Source organism: Vipera ursinii (assembly GCF_947247035.1).
Source record: "Vipera ursinii genome assembly, chromosome: 4".
Taxonomy (NCBI): Eukaryota; Metazoa; Chordata; class Lepidosauria; order Squamata; family Viperidae; genus Vipera; species Vipera ursinii.
The window spans coordinates 1173371-1193580 of NC_139514.1; the positions used below are offsets into that span (position 1 = coordinate 1173371).

General features: G+C 51.0%; 1 protein-coding gene across 2 annotated transcripts in view; it reads right to left on the reverse strand.

Annotated features, from left to right (window-relative positions):
• Window positions 1–20210, reverse strand: part of CLPB (ClpB family mitochondrial disaggregase) — an 86967-nt gene that overhangs the window by 7276 nt on the left and 59481 nt on the right. Inside the window, exons 7-12 of one of the 2 annotated variants that reach the window (XM_083362116.1) lie at window positions 18838–18952; window positions 10267–10344; window positions 7950–8005; window positions 4694–4738; window positions 3798–3959; window positions 108–264 (exon numbers count right to left, since the gene is read on the reverse strand). In XM_083362116.1, coding sequence (XP_083218242.1) covers window positions 108–264; window positions 3798–3959; window positions 4694–4738; window positions 7950–8005; window positions 10267–10344; window positions 18838–18952 — 613 coding nt within the window. Of the gene's footprint in view, window positions 1–107; window positions 265–3797; window positions 3960–4693; window positions 4742–7949; window positions 8006–10266; window positions 10345–18837; window positions 18953–20210 lie in introns of both variants that reach the window. The other variant, XM_083362115.1, reaches the window with a different exon arrangement.

The window sequence follows — 20210 nt, forward strand, 5'->3', positions numbered from 1 at the left end:
AGGGAACTCTCTGGAGGGAAGGGAGACGGCGGACCGCACAGGATCGCCCTGCCAAGTCTCCAGGGGTTCCGGGGTGGGGAGGGAGGGAGGGAGGAAGAGGCACCCACCCAGCTTTTCGGCGATCCTCTTCCGGCTGAGCTCCGCGGCGTCCTCCCTCAGCTCCAAAGCGTGCTGGGCAATCTCATCGCTGGCCACGTTGGAGGTCATGATGAAGATGGCGTCTTTGCAGTCAATGGTCTTCCCCTTCCCATCGGTCAGCCGGCCCTTCCCGGGACACAGGAAGCGGAGGTAGGCCTCGTCAGGCCGAAGAGAAGCCCCCGGGGCCCTTGGACACGGGCAGAGAAGAACCCCCCCTCCCTCCCAGCATGGATGAAGACGGGTGGTGAGGCCTGTTCCCGAGGCCGGACAAGGAGCCGCAGATGGGAAGCCATCCCAAAGAGAAGCACCTTGGAATTAAGGAGGAAATTCCTGACGGGGAGGACAATTAACCAGTGGAACTCTCGGAAGTTGCAGGAGGCTTTCAAGAAGAGACAGGACAGCCGTTCGTCTGAAATGGTATAGTGTCTCCTGCCTAAGCAGGGGGTTGGACTAGATGACCTCCAAGGCCCCTTCCCACTCTGGGATTCTAATTCTAAACCTCTGCAAAAAAAGTCAACCAAACTTAAGACAGCATCCAGGGCCGCCCGGTCTTCTCCCCCCCCCTCCTTGTGGCACTGATGAGGTTGCCTAGTTGGGTCATGAAACGTCCGCAAGGGGAAGCCCAGCCCAGAGGGGCCCAAGGACCCCAATGGGGCAGGGTCTGCTTGGAGCCCTTGAAACAGGCTCGGCGCTTGCTTGGAGAGAATGTCACACAACCCCCTCAACTCACTCATCACCCCAGAGCTTGTAGCACAGCTAGTCCTCCACTTATGACCACCAGTAACCCACTTCCGGCTTCCCTACTGACTTTGCTTGCCAGACGGTCGCAAAAGGGGATCGCGTGGAACCCACCGGGACACTGTGACCGTCATAAACGCGAGTCAGTTGCCAAACGTCTGAATATTGATCACGTGACCCCGGGGGGGGCCCTGCAACATTCATGTGAAAAGACCCTCTTTTCAGTCAAGTTGTAACTTCGGACGGCCGCTAAATGAACGGCTGTGAGTTGCCCCCACGTCGTTTCTCGGAGGACGGCTCTTCCGCCAGGACCGCTCTCGGTGGGCCCGGCTTCACTGAGGATAGGGGCAAGCACAACTAGTCCCTGACTTACGACCGTTCATTTAGCGACCGTTCGGTTACAACGGCACTGGAAAAAGTGACTTAGGTCCGTTTTTACGACCATCCCAGCGTCCCCCAGGGTCACGTAATCAAAATCCAGATGCGTGGCAGCTGTCTTGTATTTACGACGGGTTGCAGCATCCGGGGGGGGGGGTGTTTCACGTCATCCCCTTTTGCGACCTTCGGACTAGCAAAGTCAACGGGGGAAGCCAGATTCGCTTAACGACCGGGCGACTCGCTTAAGAACTACGGTGATTGGCTTAACGACTGTGGCAAGAGAGGTCGCAAAATGGGGCCAAACTCACTTGGGACGGGAATTTGGGGCTGAGCTGCGGTCCTGAGCCTCAAGGACCACCTGATTTTTTGGCTCCGGGTGAGGGAAAGACACCCCCCCCCTCCAGGGACCGTCTGGGCTTGGGGGTCTGACCGGGGGTGCAGAGGGCCCCCACCCAGACGGGACTTTGGGGCAAGGCAGGGCTACGAGGCTGGCCCCCGCAGGGGTGCCCGGCTCTCCCCTCCGAGAATGCTAAATTCAGGGTCTTTTAAAAATACGGATGGTTCGTAAGGGGGGGAGGAGGAGGAGGAGGAAGAGGAGCAAGGAGGACACAGAATGGGGGGGGAAGGGAGGCCTCCTCCCCCTCCCCTCTCCAAGTGTCGCCAGGAGCGCTCCTGTCCAGCCGAACGAACGACAGGCATTTGTGTCAAGAGCTGGGGATTAACATTTCGGTTATTGCTCTGTCAGACCGGCAGTTCAGGAATTGATTTCGCATTTAGCGGCTGCCACCGTGATCTATGCAAGAAAAATACCAGGGTTATTAATCCTGGGGAAAAACAAAACACAGACCCCCAAACGAACAGAACTCTGAAAAGGCGCCACCGAGGAGGCCGCCATTTTTACTTAAGGTCGAGGAGGGAGAGGGTTGGGAGACCCCCCCCCCGTGGAGGCTGGTGGGTTCAGGGGGCGGGGTGGGGGTGCCTCCCCTGACCCAGCTGGGTGCAGAAGCCACCTGGCACCGACACAGCTGGGCGTGCCAGCCTCGTCAGAAATGCGAGTCATGACGGTCGTAAAGTGGGTCACCCAGGTGGCTGACCCGATTTTATGAGCTTTTTTGGAGGAGTGGGGGGTGTTAGGGTACGGAGAGGGGATCTACCCTCCTGGTTCCCGAGGGTCTACTGGAAGCTTCTATGGGCTCAGCTTAACAGAACAACAGAAAATCAGAGTTGGAAGGGACCTTGGAGGTCTTCTAGTCCAACCCCTCCAACGAATGGTTGTCCAGCATCTCCTTGAAGACCTCCACAACTTCTGGAGGCAAGACGTTCCACTGATTCATCCTTTCCACTTTCAGGAAATTCCTCCTCAATTCCAGGCTGCTTCTCTCCTTGATTAGTTTCTATCCGTTGCTTCTTCTCCTGCCTTCGGTCGCTTCGGAGAAGAGGTGTCCTCCAGCCTTGACAACTTTTAAGATTTGTGTGCTTCAACTCCCAGAATTTCTCAGCCAGGCATGCTGGATTGAGGAATTCTGGGAGCTGAAGTCCACAAGTCTTAAAATTGCCACAGTTGGAGAGTCCAGAATGAATATTTATTTACTTATTTATTTTAATTCCATTTATATCCCGCCCTTCTCCGAAGACTCAGGGCGGCTTACATAAATGACCTGGAACCCAGAATGAAGGAATGAGTGAGTGAATGAATGGATAGACCTAGTGTTGTGATTCAGGGTCAGCCTGTGGGTTCGGCAGTTGGGTCGGACTCAGAGGAGGAGGAAGGGGGTGTTGAAGAGCTTGCTGATGAGAGCCCCCAGCCAGGCCCCTCTCATCTGCTCACGACGCAGACCCAGCTGTTGTGAGCCTGACAGCGTGGATGAAGATGACCCACAGCTGGCCCTGTTTAAGGACGCCCGACGCAGGAGGCAGTCAATCAGGAGTAAACAGGGGAAGGCAATGGGGCACCTCGGAAGGAGGCAGAGAGAGGCCACGCCCTGAGCTGTATTTAAGGGGAATGTGTGGGAGGGCTGGTTTGCTGAAGGCAACCGCTTGAATAGTTCCTGTTTCTTAGCTCCTGTTTCATGGTTGGTGTCTGTTTTATGTTAATAAATTTGACAGGCTTTATTACAGCCTCTTGCCGTTTGTAACGGGGTTGTCCCTGCTTTTTCTGCAGGGTCGGTAGCAGGCTGGTACAGAACACCTAGAACCCAGAACAAATGAATGAATAATTGACCTGGAACCCAGAATGAAGGAGTGAGTGAATGAATGAATGGACGGATGGACCTGGAATCCAGAACAAATAATTGACCTGGAACCCAGAATGAAGGAGAGTGAGTGAGTGAGTGAATGAATGAATGGATGGATGGACCTGGAACCCAGAACAAATGAATGAATAATTGACCTGGAACCCAGAAAGGAGTGAATGAATGAATGAATGAATAAATGAATGAATGGACCTGGAACCCAGAAGAAATGAATGAATCTATGAATGACCCGGGAGCCTGAACCAACGAGTGACCTGGAACCCAGAACAATCCCAAGGAGACCGATCTTACTTCATCGAAGAGCTGCAGCATGATGGTCAGGACATCTGGGTGGGCCTTGTCCACCTCATCAAAGAGGACCACGGCGTTGGGGCACTGCTTCAACTTCTTCGTGAGCTGCCCCCCTTCGTCATGACCAATGTAGCCTGGGGGAGAACCGATGAACTTGGCCACCTGCAAGAGACCCCCCCCCCCCCGAGTTACATCATCCAGCCTTCTGGGCTTCAACGGAAGGATGCTGCTCCTGAGGCCCAAGCTGAAGACAGGCTGGCCATATTTGGAACAGAACCAGCCCAGCCCTGATAGCAATAGCTCTTAAGACTTACATACTACTTCACAGCCCTCTCTAAGCCGTTTACAGTCAGCCAGTTGCCCCCCATCTGGATCCTCATTTTACCCGCCTCGGAAGGACAAAAGCCTGAGTCAACCTTGAATGCTGGCTCAGGAATTTTGGGAGTTGAAGTCTACGAGTCATAAAAGAGCCAAGGTTGCCTAACCTTGACCTACAGCTTCATATCCACCCCCTTCTAGCACAGATGACGGTCCCTGGTTGGGTCGTGAAAGGTCTGCGTGGAAACGCCTCCTCTTCCTCCTCCTCCTCCTCCTCCTCCTCCTCCTCCTCTCCTTCCCCCTCCCCTTTGGTGATGTTCCCTAGTCGGGTCATGAAAGGTCTTCAAGCAAACGGCCAAGCTCGGACACCATGGCTGAACCCAGAGCTACAAGTATCCTAACGAGACTGACCCATAGCAAGAACTTTTAGAGGAGCCAAGCCAACTCCTCGGAGAAAGCTCACCCCTGGGACGGTCAAAGTGAGGGTGAGGGTCTTTGGGGTCTGCAAAGGAGGGCAACTGATCGAGGGGGGCGCCAGGCTGGGGAGGCCTGGCAGAAACGGTCCCCCTCTTCCTCACCTCGTGTCTCTCTTGAAACTCCGACATGTCCAAGCGAATGAAACCCTGCTGAGGAAAGAGGCAAAGGAGGGTTAAGAGAGGTTGTCAGAACGGCTCAAGCCACTTGTTAAAGGGGGAAACACTCTCTACACAGTGTGTGCCCGTCCACAAGGAGGCTGGTCAAGGCCCCTTGGCTCCTTGAAGGATCCACAACTCACACCCTCCTACACAAAATACGCACCATGGCCTTAAGACGTGGCTGACGCCGTACGCAAAACTCACTTCCCTGAATATCTAAAAAGGTTAAATCGTGGCAACTGGGCCCACGTTTATTAACACTGAGGTGTTTCGTCGACTGGCCCAGGTAACCTCTTCCGTCAAACTGAAAGCTTTGGGATAGCAGAGAGTCACAATCGTGGGAGTTTTCACTGCTTTTCATTTTGGGGAGAAACCCCCCACACCCCCCCAGTCGGGTATGGCAAGAGTTAGTCACATTCCGACAACTTTTTGATTCTCCGTTTACCCAAGATTTCCATTCTGACTGAAGCAGTTACTTGGAGGAGTGAACGAAACATCTCGGTTTTAATAAACTTTGCTCCAGTTGCCATGATTTAACCTTTTTAGATACCTCTGGCCCGGAAGATTGAAGTCTCGGTTCCCTGAAGTGCTCCTAAAGCCAGGTGCGCTGAAGTAAGAGGGAAGCTGAGCTGGCTCAGGTATCAAACTGCCTTATCCTATCCTAGAACCAGGCTGTCTACGTTCACAGGCTTCGCTGGGCGCCTGTCTCCTTTAGTGGCCGTTGCGATGGGGACGGGAAAGTAATTCAGCAACTTAATCCTTGCGTTTATGACCTTGGCAGGCCTGTAAAGCGAAGGAAAGTCAGAAGATAATAAACGAGGTCACCATCCATCCATCCATCCGGCTTGTCAGAAGGTTGCAAAAAGGGACTCCAGGACACTGCGACCGTTATAAATATGAGTCAGTTGCCAAGCGTTGGAATCTGGGCCTTGTGACCCATGGGGCAACAGCCGTACACGTCACTTTTATCAGGGCTGTTGGAAGTCAAGGACTACCTATGCTCCTGAAACCTAGGGGGGGGGGGGTGTGCCTCTGACTGAGATGGCCCACCTGGGTTTCATTTGAAACACTCCATCCAGTTTTGGTCACCACGATGTAAAAAAGGTGTTGAGATTCTAGAAAAAGTGCAGAGAAGAGCAACAAAGAAGATCAGGGGACTGGAGGCTAAGACATATAAGGAACGGTTGCAGGAATTGGGGATGTGTAGTTTAATGAAGAGAAGGACGAGGGGTGACATGATAGCAGTCTTCCAGTATTTGAGGGGTTCCCACAAAGAAGAGGCAGTCAAGCTATTCTCCAAAGTGCCCAAAGTCAGGACGAGAAGCGATGGATGGAAACTAGTCAAGGAGAGAAGCAACCTGGAACTAAGGAGGAATTTCCTGACAGTGAGAACAATTAACCCGTGGAACTCCTTGCCTCCAGAAGCTGTGAATGCTCCAACACTGGAAGTTTTTAAGAAGAGACTGGACAGCCATTTGTCTGAAATGGTATAGGGTTTCCTGCCTGAGCAGGGGATTGGACTAGATGACCTCCAAGGTCCCCTTCCAACATTATATTATTATTATTATTATTATTATTATTATTATTATTATTATTATTATTATTATTATTATTATTGTCATCATCATCATCATTATTATTGATGGTATCTTGAGAGTCAGGTGCTTCTACCTGTTGCCAGACTGAAAATCCCGGCATTCTTAGAGGGAAAATGAGCTTTGCTTCCTATTCCAGTGGAAGGAACTCTTCCCGCCAAGCAAAGTGGCATTTTTCCCACGAGTAATAACCTACTACGCATCCCACAGAAGCATTATTTCACTTTGACAGACGTCGGCGGCTTTAATTTAGCATTTTGTTGGCTTGTGTTTTATTCTGCTCGTAATTTAAATTCCTTGCTTGTGGAGGGACGCGATATATTTCTTGGTATATTTGCAAACATTCAAATAGCTTTAATACTCTGCTATGCTATTTGACAAATCGGTTTCGAATTTCCTATTTTTTCTAATTGCCCTAAAAAAGGGAAGAGAGGGACCTTAAGGACGACTCCTGACAGGGTTTCCCGAGAAATGCAACGGAATTTCCGTTTTCGGCGATAAAACTCTTTGTCTTTCACATTACTGTAGTCCTCAACTTACGACAGTTCATTCAGAGCGGTTCAAAGTTACAACGGCATCGAAAAATACGACAATGGCTATTTTTCACAGTTACGGCCTTTGTGGCATCCCCGTGATACAAATTCAGACAGTTGGCAACTGACTCCTATTTACGACCGCCAAAAGCGTCCTGAGGTCACGGGATCCCCTTTTGCTGACAAGCAAAGTCAACGGGGAAGCCAGATTCACTTAACAACCGGGTTGCTAACTTAACGACTGCCGTGAGCGTCCATGACAATCCTTCGAGGACAGCCCCTGGTGTAACAGGCTGCTGCGTTCCTTCAAGTGGGAGGTTAGCCCGGCAAACGTCCGCACTGCCAGGCTCTCTCTGGCCAAGCAGGGGGACATCTGACGCAGCCGCCTAAATGGGTGACAGACGCATAGAGGCAGGAGGCCGGATTCTGGCTTTTTAAGATGGTCAAAGTACTCACCTTTCCCCCTATTTTATCTTTTTATTTGTTTAAATTACCTGCTGCCCATCGGGCCATCCAAGGCCACTTGCATCTGAGGGCAGCGGTGGCAAGTCGGCAGGTCTCAGAATGATTTCCGGATTGGTCTGGTGGTTAAGGCGCTAGGCTAGAAAGAGGAGGCGGTGAGTTCTAGTCCCGCCTTAGGCATGAAAGACGACTGGACGACTTTGGACTAATCACCAGGAGACTGGGAGCTCTAGTCCCATCTTAGGCATGAAAGATGACTGGATGACTTTAGACTAATCACCAGGAGGCTGGGAATTTTAGTCCTGCCCTAGGCACGAAAGACGGCTGGGTGACTTTAGGCCAATCACCAGGAGGCTGGGAGTTCTAGCCCTGCCCTAGGCACGAAAGACGGCTGGGTGACTTTGGGCCAATCACCAGGAGAGCGGGAGTCCTAGTACTCTAGTCCTCTAGCCTTAGCCATGAAAGCTGGCTGGGTAACGTTAGGCCAGTTTCCTCAGCCAGCATGGAATTCTGGGAGTTGAAGTCCACAAGCCTGAGTGGCCCAGGTTGAGAAACTCCAATTCTACAGCTGTTCTCGGCCTGCACAGAATCCTCACCTGGAGATCTTACCTTTTTGACGTCCTTATGCAGGTACTTTGCAGTTTGCTTGGCCAGTTCCGTTTTACCTGAGCAGGAGGCAAGACCAGGAGACGTTAGGAGCAGAAAGGCTTCCATAAACACTACAAAATACAGGCAATCCTCGCCTTCACAACCACAATTGGGACTAACATTTCCACTGATAAGCAAGGCAGTGGTTACGTTACGTCATGCACCAGATTTTATGACCTTTTTCTGGCACGGTTGTTAAGTGAATCATAGGGTTCTTAAGCAAACCCGGCTTTCCCCCTTGGGAGCTAGCTGAGGAGGTCGCAAATGGTTCAGGCCAGGAATGCTGGTTTAAGATGCAGCTTTCCCTACGGTGCTGATCTTGAGACAAGGAGCAGTCAATGCTAGGAAACACAATCTCCTTTGTTTATTGGGTTTATATACAACTCCGGTCATAAAAGTCTAGGCGCGAGACAATTAATAATTCAAAATGTATATTGCAAAACAAATCTATTTTGATGTTCACCAACGCACAAGAGTTGAGAGAGCTGTTCCTGGCCAGGTGTGTCTCTGTCCCCAAGGTAAAAAGCACCTGGGAGATTTATTTAACATTTATTGATCAGGAGGTGTTTTTTTTCCTATGGTGGTTATTTGACTCTAAGCAGCTTATAAACAACCATGTGCAAACAGGTAATAATATAACAATTCAGGAAAAACAACAACACCCAGAAGTTATCAATCTATCTACCAGCTCCAGAGGGGAACATCCAGAGCAGAGAATTCCTTTTCTTTTATTATTTCTATAGCTGCCCACTTTAACCAAGTAACTCTGGGAGGTTTACAATTCTAAAACTATAAAAATTAAAAACAATAACATGATGAGCTCTTGATGCTTCTTTGCTGCTCTTGGTTTTTTTCAGCACCATCAGAAGCCATCCCACCTTTTAGGTTGGTTTTCCCACCTCGATAACTTTCAAGATTTGTGGAGCTCAAATCCTAGAGTGCAGGCTAGAGAATTCTTAGTGACAAGGCCAGCCATGCTGGCTAGGGAATTCTGGAGTTGAAGTCTGTCGAATAGCCAAGGCCAGGGGTCTGCAAACTGGGCCCTTTTATGACTCGTGGACTTCAACTCCCAGAATTCCTGAGCCAGCAAGGGGGAATCTATGGCCCCTTCATGGCCTGTGGACTTGCAACTCCCAGAATTCCTCAGCCAGCAAGGGGGAATCTATGGCCCCTTCATGACTGTGGACTTCAACTCCCAGAATTCCTGAGCCAGGCTGGGGGAACTATGGCCCCTTCATGACTGGTGGACTTCAACTCCCAGAATTCCTGAACCAGCAAGGGGGAATCTATGGCCCCTTCATGACTTGTGGACTTCAACACCCAGAATTCCTGAGCCAGCATGGGGGAACTTTGGCCCCTTCATGACTCGTGGACTTCAACTCCCAGAATTCCTGAGCCAGCCATGCTGAGGGAAAAGGGAGAGGTTTCCAAGCTGAGCCATGCTGGTTCAGGAATTCTGGGAGCTGAAGTCCACAAGTCGTAGGGTGGACACACTTACACACCTCTGCCTTAAACCACCATACGTCTCCTCCCTCGAGGGTTTTCATTGACCCGTGGATGACAATCTCCAGATTAAACTCAGGTGGCCTCCAGAAAAGAAGGCCCCCCTTGAATGGCAGTGCGGATACGGAGCCCAAATTAAAGATTTGATCTGACTACTGTGGAGTCACCAGGAGCGTGTTGGGTGGCTTTATAAATTCTTTCAATAAAGAATAAATTTTTAAAAAAGGATGGCAGAAGGGGGTTTGAAATGAGGCCTCCATGGTGCTCTCTGAAACTTGGTGGTTTCTTTGCAGACGTTTCAGGACCCAACTAGGTAATCTCCTCAGTGTCAGAAGGGAGAGGGGTTTCCACGGAGGAGGAGGAGGAGGAGGAGAATTACTGTGTGGGGTCCTTGGTGTTCTTTGAGCTTGGCTGTTTTCTTGTAGACGGTTCATGACCCAACTAGGGAACATCATCAGTGCTAGAAAGGGAGGAGGAGGAGGAGGAGGAGGAGAACTGTGGGGTCCTTGATGTTCTCTGAGCCGGACTGTTTTCTTGCAGACGTTTCATGACCCAACTAGGGAACCTCATCAGCGTCCTGCACGCTGGGCCGTGAAATGTCTGCACGAAAACAGCCACGCTCACCGGCTGTTTTGCGATCTTAGTGGCTTCCTTTGCCGCTAGGTTTTTCTTCTTTTATCCCTCCGAAGGCCAACACAGCCAAGGCTCCAGGCGGCTGCAAAACACCTCCCCTCCTTTCTCGGGGAGGGGGGGGGGAGAAGGAGGGCAGCCTTACCTATTCCCGAAGATCCCAGGAAGAGGAAGACCAGTGGGTGCTCTTCATCGTACCATCCATTTTCCTTTCTCCGGATGGCTGCCCGTGAAAAAGGGAAAAAAAAACACAAAGAAAGTTTGGGGGGGGGGAAGGTTTATAAATCTGGGCACATAAAAAAAACCCAACAAAAAAAAAAAGGGAATGGCATATAAATCAATGACACAACAGCCAGGATAATTATCACTAAGTATACACTATGTTTTACTGCTCTCTGCCCACTCAGAGTCCTGGCTGCCATTAGCGCAAGCTAATTTGATTAGCCGGCAAGGGCCCCAGAGGTACTTAATCAGGTTAGCATGGATTTGGAAAGCTGCCCAGGAGCAGATTTCGGATAAAGTTTTCCAGGATGTGCACTTAAGAGTTGCCAGGGAAACAGGAGGAGGAGGAGGAGGAGGAGGAGGATGGAATGAAGCAGAAAGGGACTGAGGGGGGGGGAGGGGGCGCTCCAGTCCGCACAGGAGGGGCTGGCGAGGGGAGGCTCCCCCCCCAACTGCTTTGATGCTGACGGGAAAGCCAGCAGACCTGCAATCAAGGTCACGGAACAGACCAGCATGTGGGCGCTCGTGGGTAAGGGTGGATGCAGAGGAGGGGCCAGGTCCATCACACCAGGAGGAGGAGGAGGAGGAGGAGGAGGAGGAGGAGGAGGAGGACTCCAGGCTGAAATACTAAGAACAGGGTGGAGTAGAGTAGGGAAGGATAGGGTTAGGGGAAAGGACAACAGACCAAAGGAGAAAAAGGATGGAGAAGAAGGGAGAGGAGAAAAGAAAAATGAACAGAACATATGGAATCAAATCGAATTGAATCAAATTTATTTTATTTATTTATTTTAATTCCATTTATATCCCGCCCTTCTCCGAAGACTCAGGGCGGCTTACAAGCTTAGCAGTAGCCTTCATTCTATGTATATGCCTGCTTATTAGGGCTTTCACACCCCCCCCCCAAGCGGCATTATTACAAAGTCAGCTTATTGCCCCCAACAATCTGGGTCCTCATTTTACCTACCTGGGAAGGATGGAAGGCTGAGTCAACCTGGAGCCTGGTGGGATGCGAACCTGCACTAATTGCAGGCAGCTGGTCTTACTTAGGGAGGCCTTAGCCCACTGCTCCACCAACGCAAATTACAGAACAGAATAGAGAATAGAAACAGGACAGAATTACAGAACAGAACAGAACAGTAGAGCAAAGGAGAAAAAGGAAGGATGGAGAAAACAAAGAAGGAAGGAGGATAGGATAGGAGGGGAGGGGAGGAGAGAAGCAGAATAGAGTAGAACATAATATCATGGAATCACAGCACTGGAAGGGGCCTTGGAGATCTTCCAGTCTGACTCCCAGGAGAGAACAGCAGTGGCGGCTGACTCCTTATCTGCGGGCCAGCTGCTTCCAAAGACCTCATCAGGCAAAAATCAGGAGGAATCTGGTAGCATCCGAAGCAAATTCTAAGAAATAGGATACTCCTGACAACTGGAAGATTCTAACAGGTAGAATAAACTGGGAGCAAACTCGCTATAAACTCAAGAGTCCTCTAGGCCCACACCCCGCCTAGACCCACACCACCATCCCAGCCCCAAACACTTTGCACAAAGACACAACCTCTTAAGGCACCAAGGCCCTTCTGGATCCTACAGAAGACAAAACGTTCCTGTAGAAAGATGAGCGGACTGGAGCTTGAAGTCGGGACTTCAAAGAAGGACGGAGCCCAGGGCATGGCCACCCCCGAGAGATTCTACTGAAGACGAGGCCATCTTTGGGAACGCGTAGTAAGGAAGCAAAATTCATGCGCCACCGCACTCTCAGGAACTCCAAACTATTAGCAGTGCCATTAAGCAAGAGATGGCCCAAGTTATGAACATGATCAGTGCTAGGATGGAGCGGAGTTCGGGATGTGGAGGACCGTGGGGTCCTTGGTGGTCTCTGGGCTGCGTGGTTTTTTCTTGCAGACGTTTCGTGACCCAACTAGGGAACCTCATCAGTGCAGGAAGGAAGGAAGGAAGGAAGGAAGGAAGGAAGGAAGGAAGGAAGGAAGGAAGGAAGGAAGGAAGGAAGGAAGGAAGGACTGACTGTGGGGTCCTTGGTGCTCTCTGAGCTGGATTGTTTTTTCTTGCAGATGATTCATGACCCAACTAGGGAACATCATCAGTGCTAGAAGAGAGGAGGAGGAGGAGGAGGAGGAAGAGGAAGGAAGGAAGGAAGGAAGGAAGGAAGGAAGGAAGGAAGGAAGGAAGGAAGGAAGGAAGGAAGGAAGGACTGACTGTGGGGTCCTTGGTGCTCTCTGAGCTGGATTGTTTTTTCTTGCAGATGATTCATGACCCAACAAGAGATGGGGGCTTGCTCTGTTTATATACATATAGCTTGCCCTGTCAGTGCTACCCCCTATCAAAGAAGTACCAATTCAGACAAATAATCCATAAATAATCCCCCGACCTCCGTTCATTCCGCTGGGACCTGAAGACCTGGCTCTCTGGCCCAGGCTGAGAATTTTAATTTTAATTTTAATTGGGGTTTTTACTTTTTTCAGGGATTGATGTAATTTTTAAAATTGTTTTTAACTTTTGTATTTCTTGTTTTAAATACCCTGTAAACCGCCCTGAGTCCTTCGGGAAAGGGCGGTATATAAATCCAATAAAATAAAATAAAATAAATAAAATAACAGTAAGCAACAGCCTTATCAAGGAACCACCAAGACCCTCCTCCCCCCCTCTGCAATCCCCACTTCCTTCTAGCACTGATGATGTTCTCTAGTTGGGCCATGAAACGTCTGCAAGAAAACCGCCCCGCTCAGAGAGTACGCAGGACCCCACAGTTTGACCCTGAGCTGCAAGTATTGTCTTTTTTTGGGTGACCAACAACACCTTGACCAAAGCCTCGGCCTTTTAGTGCAATGGATCAGTTTGATTCTGCTGGGCAGGCTTCATCCTACATTTCAGAGACGGCTCTGCTTTCTGCCCGACGCTCGCCTGCGATTTCTGCTTCCTTTCTTGATCAAAACGGGCGACAATCAGCCGGGTCTGGATCAAATCTCCTGCCTGCTTTGTTTCGCTCCCCCCCACCCTCCTGCTGCCCCCCCCCACCCCCTGGTTCCTGTTAGTAGCTCTTACTTACCCCAAGCTGACTTTTCAAGGCCGTTCCGGCATGGGGGAGCCCTCTCCTGACTAGGCCAGGCAGCCCACCTCCTGACCGTCACGCCACCCGTCCTGGAAAAGGTTTCAGCCGGGGGGGGGGGCAACCGCCAATTCGGCAGGCCTTGCAGCCTATTCAGAGGGGACCCCTTCGCCATGCCAAAATCAGCCTCCAAAGTCAGCCGGCCTTTAAACATCCTAAGCTCCGCTATTTCCCATCTTGGTGCGGGGGAGGGGGGCAATTTTAAGAGAGATGCTTAAGGATGGGCAGCCCGGAGACCGCCGGGCTGGACTTCCGGTCCGTCTGCCAGGAGTGCCAGCTAAGGCAGCCGGACGTGGTTGAGATGGCCACGGTTCTTCAAGGTCTGACTTGGATGGAGGATCCTCGAAAGGCCCTTTTGCCAAGAGTGCCCATGCTCCTTTGCCCGGTGATGACTGCAAGAGCAGGAGATACTGACAGAGTATGCAGGGGCGGGGATGACCAGGCTGAGGCCGAGGGTCGAACGCAGGGCTCCTCAAACGTGGCCACTTTAAAAGACTTGCGGACTTCAACTCCCAGAATTCCCCCGTTCCACTGATTAATAGTTCTCACCCAAAGGACATTTGTCCTTGGGGTATTTCCAGGTTAGATCTTTCCTGGACGAGTTTCTCTCCGTGGCTTCTTGTCCTGCCTTCGGGCGCTTTGGAGAATAGGTGGGCCCCCAACTCTTTCCTGGGGCAGCCCCTCAGATACTGGAAGGCTGCTATCCTGTCCCCCCCCCCTCGTCCTTCTCTTCACTAGACACTCCCAATTTCTGCAACCTCCAAAGGGCAGGGGAGGGGAGGGAAGACTGCAGTTCCTCCTAGGTTTCATCCTCCGCTCCCCTAACCTCCTTTGTTGCTCCCCTCTGCGCTCTTTCTCCAGTTGCAGCATCTTGTTCTAGATCACAGGAACCGGAAGCGAGTGGGGGATTCCGAGCGTGGCCTCACTAGGGCGGCCTCGTCACAGGCCGGGCGCCTGGTCAGCCTGCAGTCCGGATCCTTTGCATGTCTCCTGTTAACCAGCCATCCGCTCCCCGAAGCTTCGGCTGCCTTCTCCGGAGCAGAGAACTTGGTCTCTGGGTCTCTGTTCACTCCAACCGAGGCCTCCAGTTCTCCTCTAAGGCTTCGGATCGCTCCGAAAGGCTCTTTGGGATACGCTCTGTGCCAGCTGCAGCGGGAAGGAGGTTGACAGGGGAGAATGGAGCTCAGGGTGGAAAGGAGAGGGGTCCTGGGTGTTCTCTGAGCTGGGTTGTTTCCTTGCAGACGTTTCATGACCCAACTAGGGAACATCATCAGTGCTAGGAGGGAGGTGGTGGTGGCGGAGGAGGAGGAGGAGGAGGAGGAGGAAGAGGACGGTGGGATCCTGGGTGCCCTCTGAGCCGGGTGGTTTTCTCGCAGATGTTTCGTGACCCAACTAGGGAACATCATCAGTGCCAGAGAGAAAGTTGCCCCAATCAGAAATGAGAATGCTGAAGACTGCCAGGTCAGAGACCCAATCCTGGGGTGCCCCCTTTGAAACCACAGTGTCTTCCAAGAGGACTAGCTCCTTGGAGGGTCAAAGAAAACAGAAAAACGCCCACATTTTGGGCTTCAGCTCAGGCCACCCTCCCTGCTAGGCCTGGCAGGCGAAAAGAGTCACTTAGCAGCCCGGCAAACCCCGCCTGACGAGGCATTAAAAATATCAGAAGTTTAACTTCTATTTGTGTTGCCACTTCATTAATTTTTCATCCCCGGACATTTGGGGACTCCTCGTCATCCTTCAGACGGACGATGCCCTGGGAGCAGGCCAAGCTCCGCCAGCCCCGCCTCAAGGGTCCTGGGACCCCCACCCCGCAGCCGAGTGGGAGCAGGGGGGCTGTAGAAAGGCAGGAAAGGGGGGGGGCGTCAGGCTGGCCCCGTGTTCGAAAGCTTTTCCCCCCCCTTTTTTCCAAAGGCAGGCGGATTCTGCCGCCATCTGCCACAGCGGCCGTGTCTCTGGGAGGCCCTTCAGCTTTGCGATTGAGCTGATAAATTCACTGTATTACTTTACACCAATCAATACCCCAGCAGTTATCAGGGCCCGACGTGAGCAAAATTGGTTTCAGCCAATTTGTGAGCGTAATAAATGTCCATTTATCAAATCAATTCATTTTGCGGGCCTGGGCGGGATCCCGTTTGGGTCGGGGATACCAGAAGAACAAAGAACCCTGGAGGGGCTGGAGGGGACCTTAGAGGTCCTCTAGTCTAACCCCCACCCACCCCGCTCAAGACAGGAGTCCTTATGTCATCCTGATCAAAGGGACGTCCAGCCTAGTTTTCTGAAGGAAAAAAGAAGAAGGAAGGAAGGAAGGAAGGAGAAGGAAGAAAGAAGGAAGGAGAAGAAAAAGGAAAGAAGAAAGAGAAGGAAGGAAAAGGAAGAAGAAAGAAAGGAAGAAGGAGAAGGAAGGAAGAAGGAAGGAAGGCAGGAGGGAAAAGGAAGGAAGGAAGGAAGGAAGGAGAAGGAAGGAGAAGAAAAAGGAAAGAAAGAAAGAGAAGGAAGGAGAAGGAAGGGAGGCAGGAGGGAAAAGAAACGAGGAAAGAAGGAAGGGACAAGGAAGGAGGAAGGAAGAAAAAAGGAAAGAAGGAAGGAGAAGAAAGGAAAAGAGAGGAAGGAAGACTGAAAAAGGAAAGAAGGAGAAGGAAGGAAGAAGGAAGGAAGGCAGGAGGGAAAAGGAAGGAAAAGGAAGAAGGAAGGACAAAGGAAGGAAAGAAGAAAGTAGGAAGAGGAAGGAAGGAGAAGGAAGAAAGAAAGGAAAAGGAGGAAGGAAGGAAGGGAGAAGGAAAAGAGAGGAAGGAAGACTGAAAAAGGAAAGAAGGAGAAGGAAGGAAGAAGGAAGGAAGGCAGGAGGGAAAAGGAAGGAAAAGGAAGAAGGAAGGACAAAGGAAGGAAAGAAGAAAGTAGGAAGAGGAAGGAAGGAGAAGGAAGAAAGAAAGGAAAAGGAGGAAGGAAGGAAGGGAGAAGGAAAAGAGAGGAAGGAAGACTGAATAAGGAAAGAAGAAGAAAGGAAAAAGGAAAGAAGGAAGAGGAAGGAAGGAGAAGGAAGGAAGAAGGAAAGGAAGGAAGGAAGAAGGAAAGGGAGGGAGGGAGGAAGGAAGGAGAAGGAGGAAAGGAAGAAGGAAGGAAGGAAGGAAGGAAAGAGGGAAGGAAGGCAGAAGGAAGGAAGGAGGAAGGAAGGAAGGAAGAAGGGAGGGAGGGAGGGAGGGAAGGAGGGAGGGAGGAAGGAAGGAAGGAAGGAAGGAAGGAAGGAAGGAAGGAAGGAAGGAGAAGGGAGGGAGGGGAGGGAGGGTTAGGGTCCAGGGTGCCCAGAGGCGGACTGGCACCCAGGAACCCCAGCCTGCCGCATTTTCCCCAAAGTCCACCGTGGGGCCAGAGGGTGTCGGAGCGCAGCTGGTGCCCGAGGGGCAGGGGAGGCATCCGAGGCCGGGCCCTGCCTGCTCCCCGGTAATTCAATCAGGAGACTCTCCCCAAGGAAGGCAGCTGCTCCCTCCCGTGCCCAAGGCCGTGCCCCCCCCACGTCAGAGGACCCCCACCATTAATCACGGCCTGCGGATTAGCTTCCCCAGCTGCCGGCAGGCGTGGCCTGGGCCCTACCAGGGTGCCAGGCTGTGGGGGTGCAAGGGGGAGATGCCCCCCGAGAGGGCTGGGGGGGGCTTCCTCTTTCGGGGTCCCCTTCCTAGCTGAGCCTCTGGGTTAAGAAGGGGCCGAGCTGAGGCTTGGAGCCGTTTTGGGGGGAGGGGGTGTCCTGCGTCTCTCGGGGCGTACGGGGACCGTTCAAAGTTACGAGGGCCCCCAGAAGCGGCTTACGATCCTTTTTCACTCCGGCCACCCTTGCGGCCTCCCCCCAGGGTCGCCTCACTGACATTCGGACAACCGACTCATAGCTGAGCTACCGGGAGCGAGAAACGGCCAGAGTCACTTTCAGCAGTGATCTGGGTGATGTACAGAAGAAGGGAGGGAAGAAGAAAAACAGAGAGAGAGAGAGAGAGAAGGAAAGAAATACGGAAGGAGGAGAGAAGGAAGAAAATACGAAAACAGGGGAGGGAGGGAGGGAGACAGAGAGAGAGAAGAAAAGGAATACGGAAGGAAAGAAGGAAGGAAGGAAGAAAAAGAGAGAGAGAAGGAAAGAAGGTCTAGTACAGTCCCTACTGGTCTTCAAGCGTATCTTAAGAGTGAGTCAAAAACATTTTTTTTTCTTTAATTGCTAAATGGAACATCAAATAGATGCTAATCTCTCATCCTGCCCATCTTTTATCTTTCTCCTTGCTCTCTACAGCAACAAACTGGCAGGGGGCCTGTTACCAGTGCACATGTGAAGGGCAAACACGGTCCAGGGCTCTGCTTTTTCAGGGGCTGCAGTTTTGCATGCATGCATCTATTTATCTATCTATCTATCTATCTATCTATCTATCTATCTATCTATCTATCTATCTATCTACCTACCTACCTACCTACCTATCTATCTATGTTCTATCTCTCTCTCTCTCTCTCTCATCTATCTATCTATCTCTATCTATCTATCTATCTATCTATCTATCTATCTATCTATCTATCTACTATCTATCTATCTATCTATCTATCTACCTACCTACCTACCTACCTACCTATCTATCTATCTATGTATGTATGTTCTCTCTCTCTCTCTCTCTCTCATCTATCTATCTACTATCTATCTATCTCTATCTATCTATCTATCTATTTATCTATCATCTATCTATCTCTATCTATCTATCATCTATCTATCTATCTATCTATCTATCTATCTATCTATCTATCTCTATCTATCTATCTATCTATCTATTTATCTATCTATTTATCTATCATCTATCTATATCTATCTATCATCTATCATCTATCTATCTATCTATCATCTATCTATCTATCTATCTATCTATCTATCTATCTATCTATCTATCATCTATCTATCTATCTATCTATCTATCTATCTATCTCTATCTATCTATCATCTATCTATCTATCTATCTATCTATCTATCTATCTATCTATCTATCTATCATCTGTCGTCTATCATCTGTCATTTATCATTTATCAATCTGTCTGTCTGTCTGTCTGTCTGTCTGTCTGTCTGTCTGTCTGTATCTATCTATCTATCTATCTATCTATCTATCTATCTATCTATCTATCCATCCATCCATGAATGATAGAGATGTGATTGACTTAACAAATAGCAAGGTCATAAAATGGGGCAAAACTCACTTAACAAGTGTGTCTATGTGTTCATGGGCTGTGTGTATGTATATACACGCACTGTCTGTCTGTCTGTCTGTATGTGTAGACACACCCAGAGCATATAGAGACACACACGAGCACACGCATGTCTGCTCGTCTGGCCTTCCCGGGCCGGCTTCCCCGCCTCACCGGCTCCGACGGTGGCGATGGCGCTCTCCTGGCCAATGATGTGTTCTCGGAGTCGCTGCTCCAGGGGAAACCGCCGGCGTTCCTCGATCTCCCTCCGGCGCTTCTCTTCCTGGAACTGTGGAAAGGGCAGGGAAAGAGACGCTGGTGACCCCCGGGCCTCTCTCCCGCAGCCCTGGCTGTGGGGAGGAGTGGGTGGGTCGCAGAGAGGCTCCCTGCAGGGCGGAGAGGTCCTGGCCATCTTGGAGGAAACTGCCGGGCACCCACTTTGCCAGAGCAGCCCTGGACCCGGGACAGTCTGGTGCCATCTCTGCCCAGCCACCCCCTTCCCCTTCCCAGAACTGGGGGGGGGGGGTGAGTCAGGGGTGCAAAAGCAGTCTGGCTGCCCTCTAGGACAGGGCTAGGCATCCTTGGCTCTTTCATGACTCGTGGACTTCAACCCCCAGAATTCCTGAGCCAGCCACGCTGAGGGGAAAGGGAGAGGTTTCCAAGGTGAGCCATGCTGGCTGAGGAATTCTGGGAGTTGAAGTCCCGGAGTCATGAAGGGGCCAAAGTTCCCCCATGCTGGCTGAGGAATTCTGGGAGTTGAAGTCCACTAGTCATAAAGGGGCCAAAGTTCCCCCATGCTGGCTCAGGAATTCTGGGAGTTGAAGTCCACCAGTCATGAAGGGGCCATAGTTCCCCCATGCTGGCTGAGGAATTCTGGGAGTTGAAGTCCACAAGTCATGAGGGGACCAAAGTTCCCCCATGCTGGCTCAGGAATTCTGGGAGTTGAAGTCCACAAGTCACGAAGGGGCCATAGTTCCCTCATGCTGGCTGAGGAATTCTGGGAGTTGAAGTCCACCAGTCATGAAGGGACCATAGTTCCCCCATGCTGGCTCAGGAATTCTGGGAGTTGAAGTCCACCAGTCATGAAGGGGCCAAAGTTCCCCCATGCTGGCTCAGGAATTCTGGGAGTTGAAGTCCACCAGTCATGAAGGGGCCATAGTTTCCCCCATGCTGGCTCAGGAATTCTGGGAGTTGAAGTCCAGAAGTCATAAGGGGCCATAGATTCCCCCATGCTGCCTCAGGAATTGTGGGAGTTGAAGTCTACCAGTCATGAAGGGGCCATAGTTTCCCCCATGCTGGCTGAGGAATTCTGGGAGTTGAAGTCCCCGAGTCATAAAAAAGCCCAGGTTCTCCACCCCTTGCCTATACCTTACCAAATAGAGTCTTCTGGACTTCCCCATTTCTTTTGTGCTGAAAACTCTGCCAACATCTGGACCCGAAGGCACTCCAGCTGTTAGATAGATTCCTTCTCTTGTTCTTGGTCTCTCCGCTCCAAAATCAGTTCTGGGGACCTCACTTTAAAAAAAATATTGGTAAGATTGAGCAAA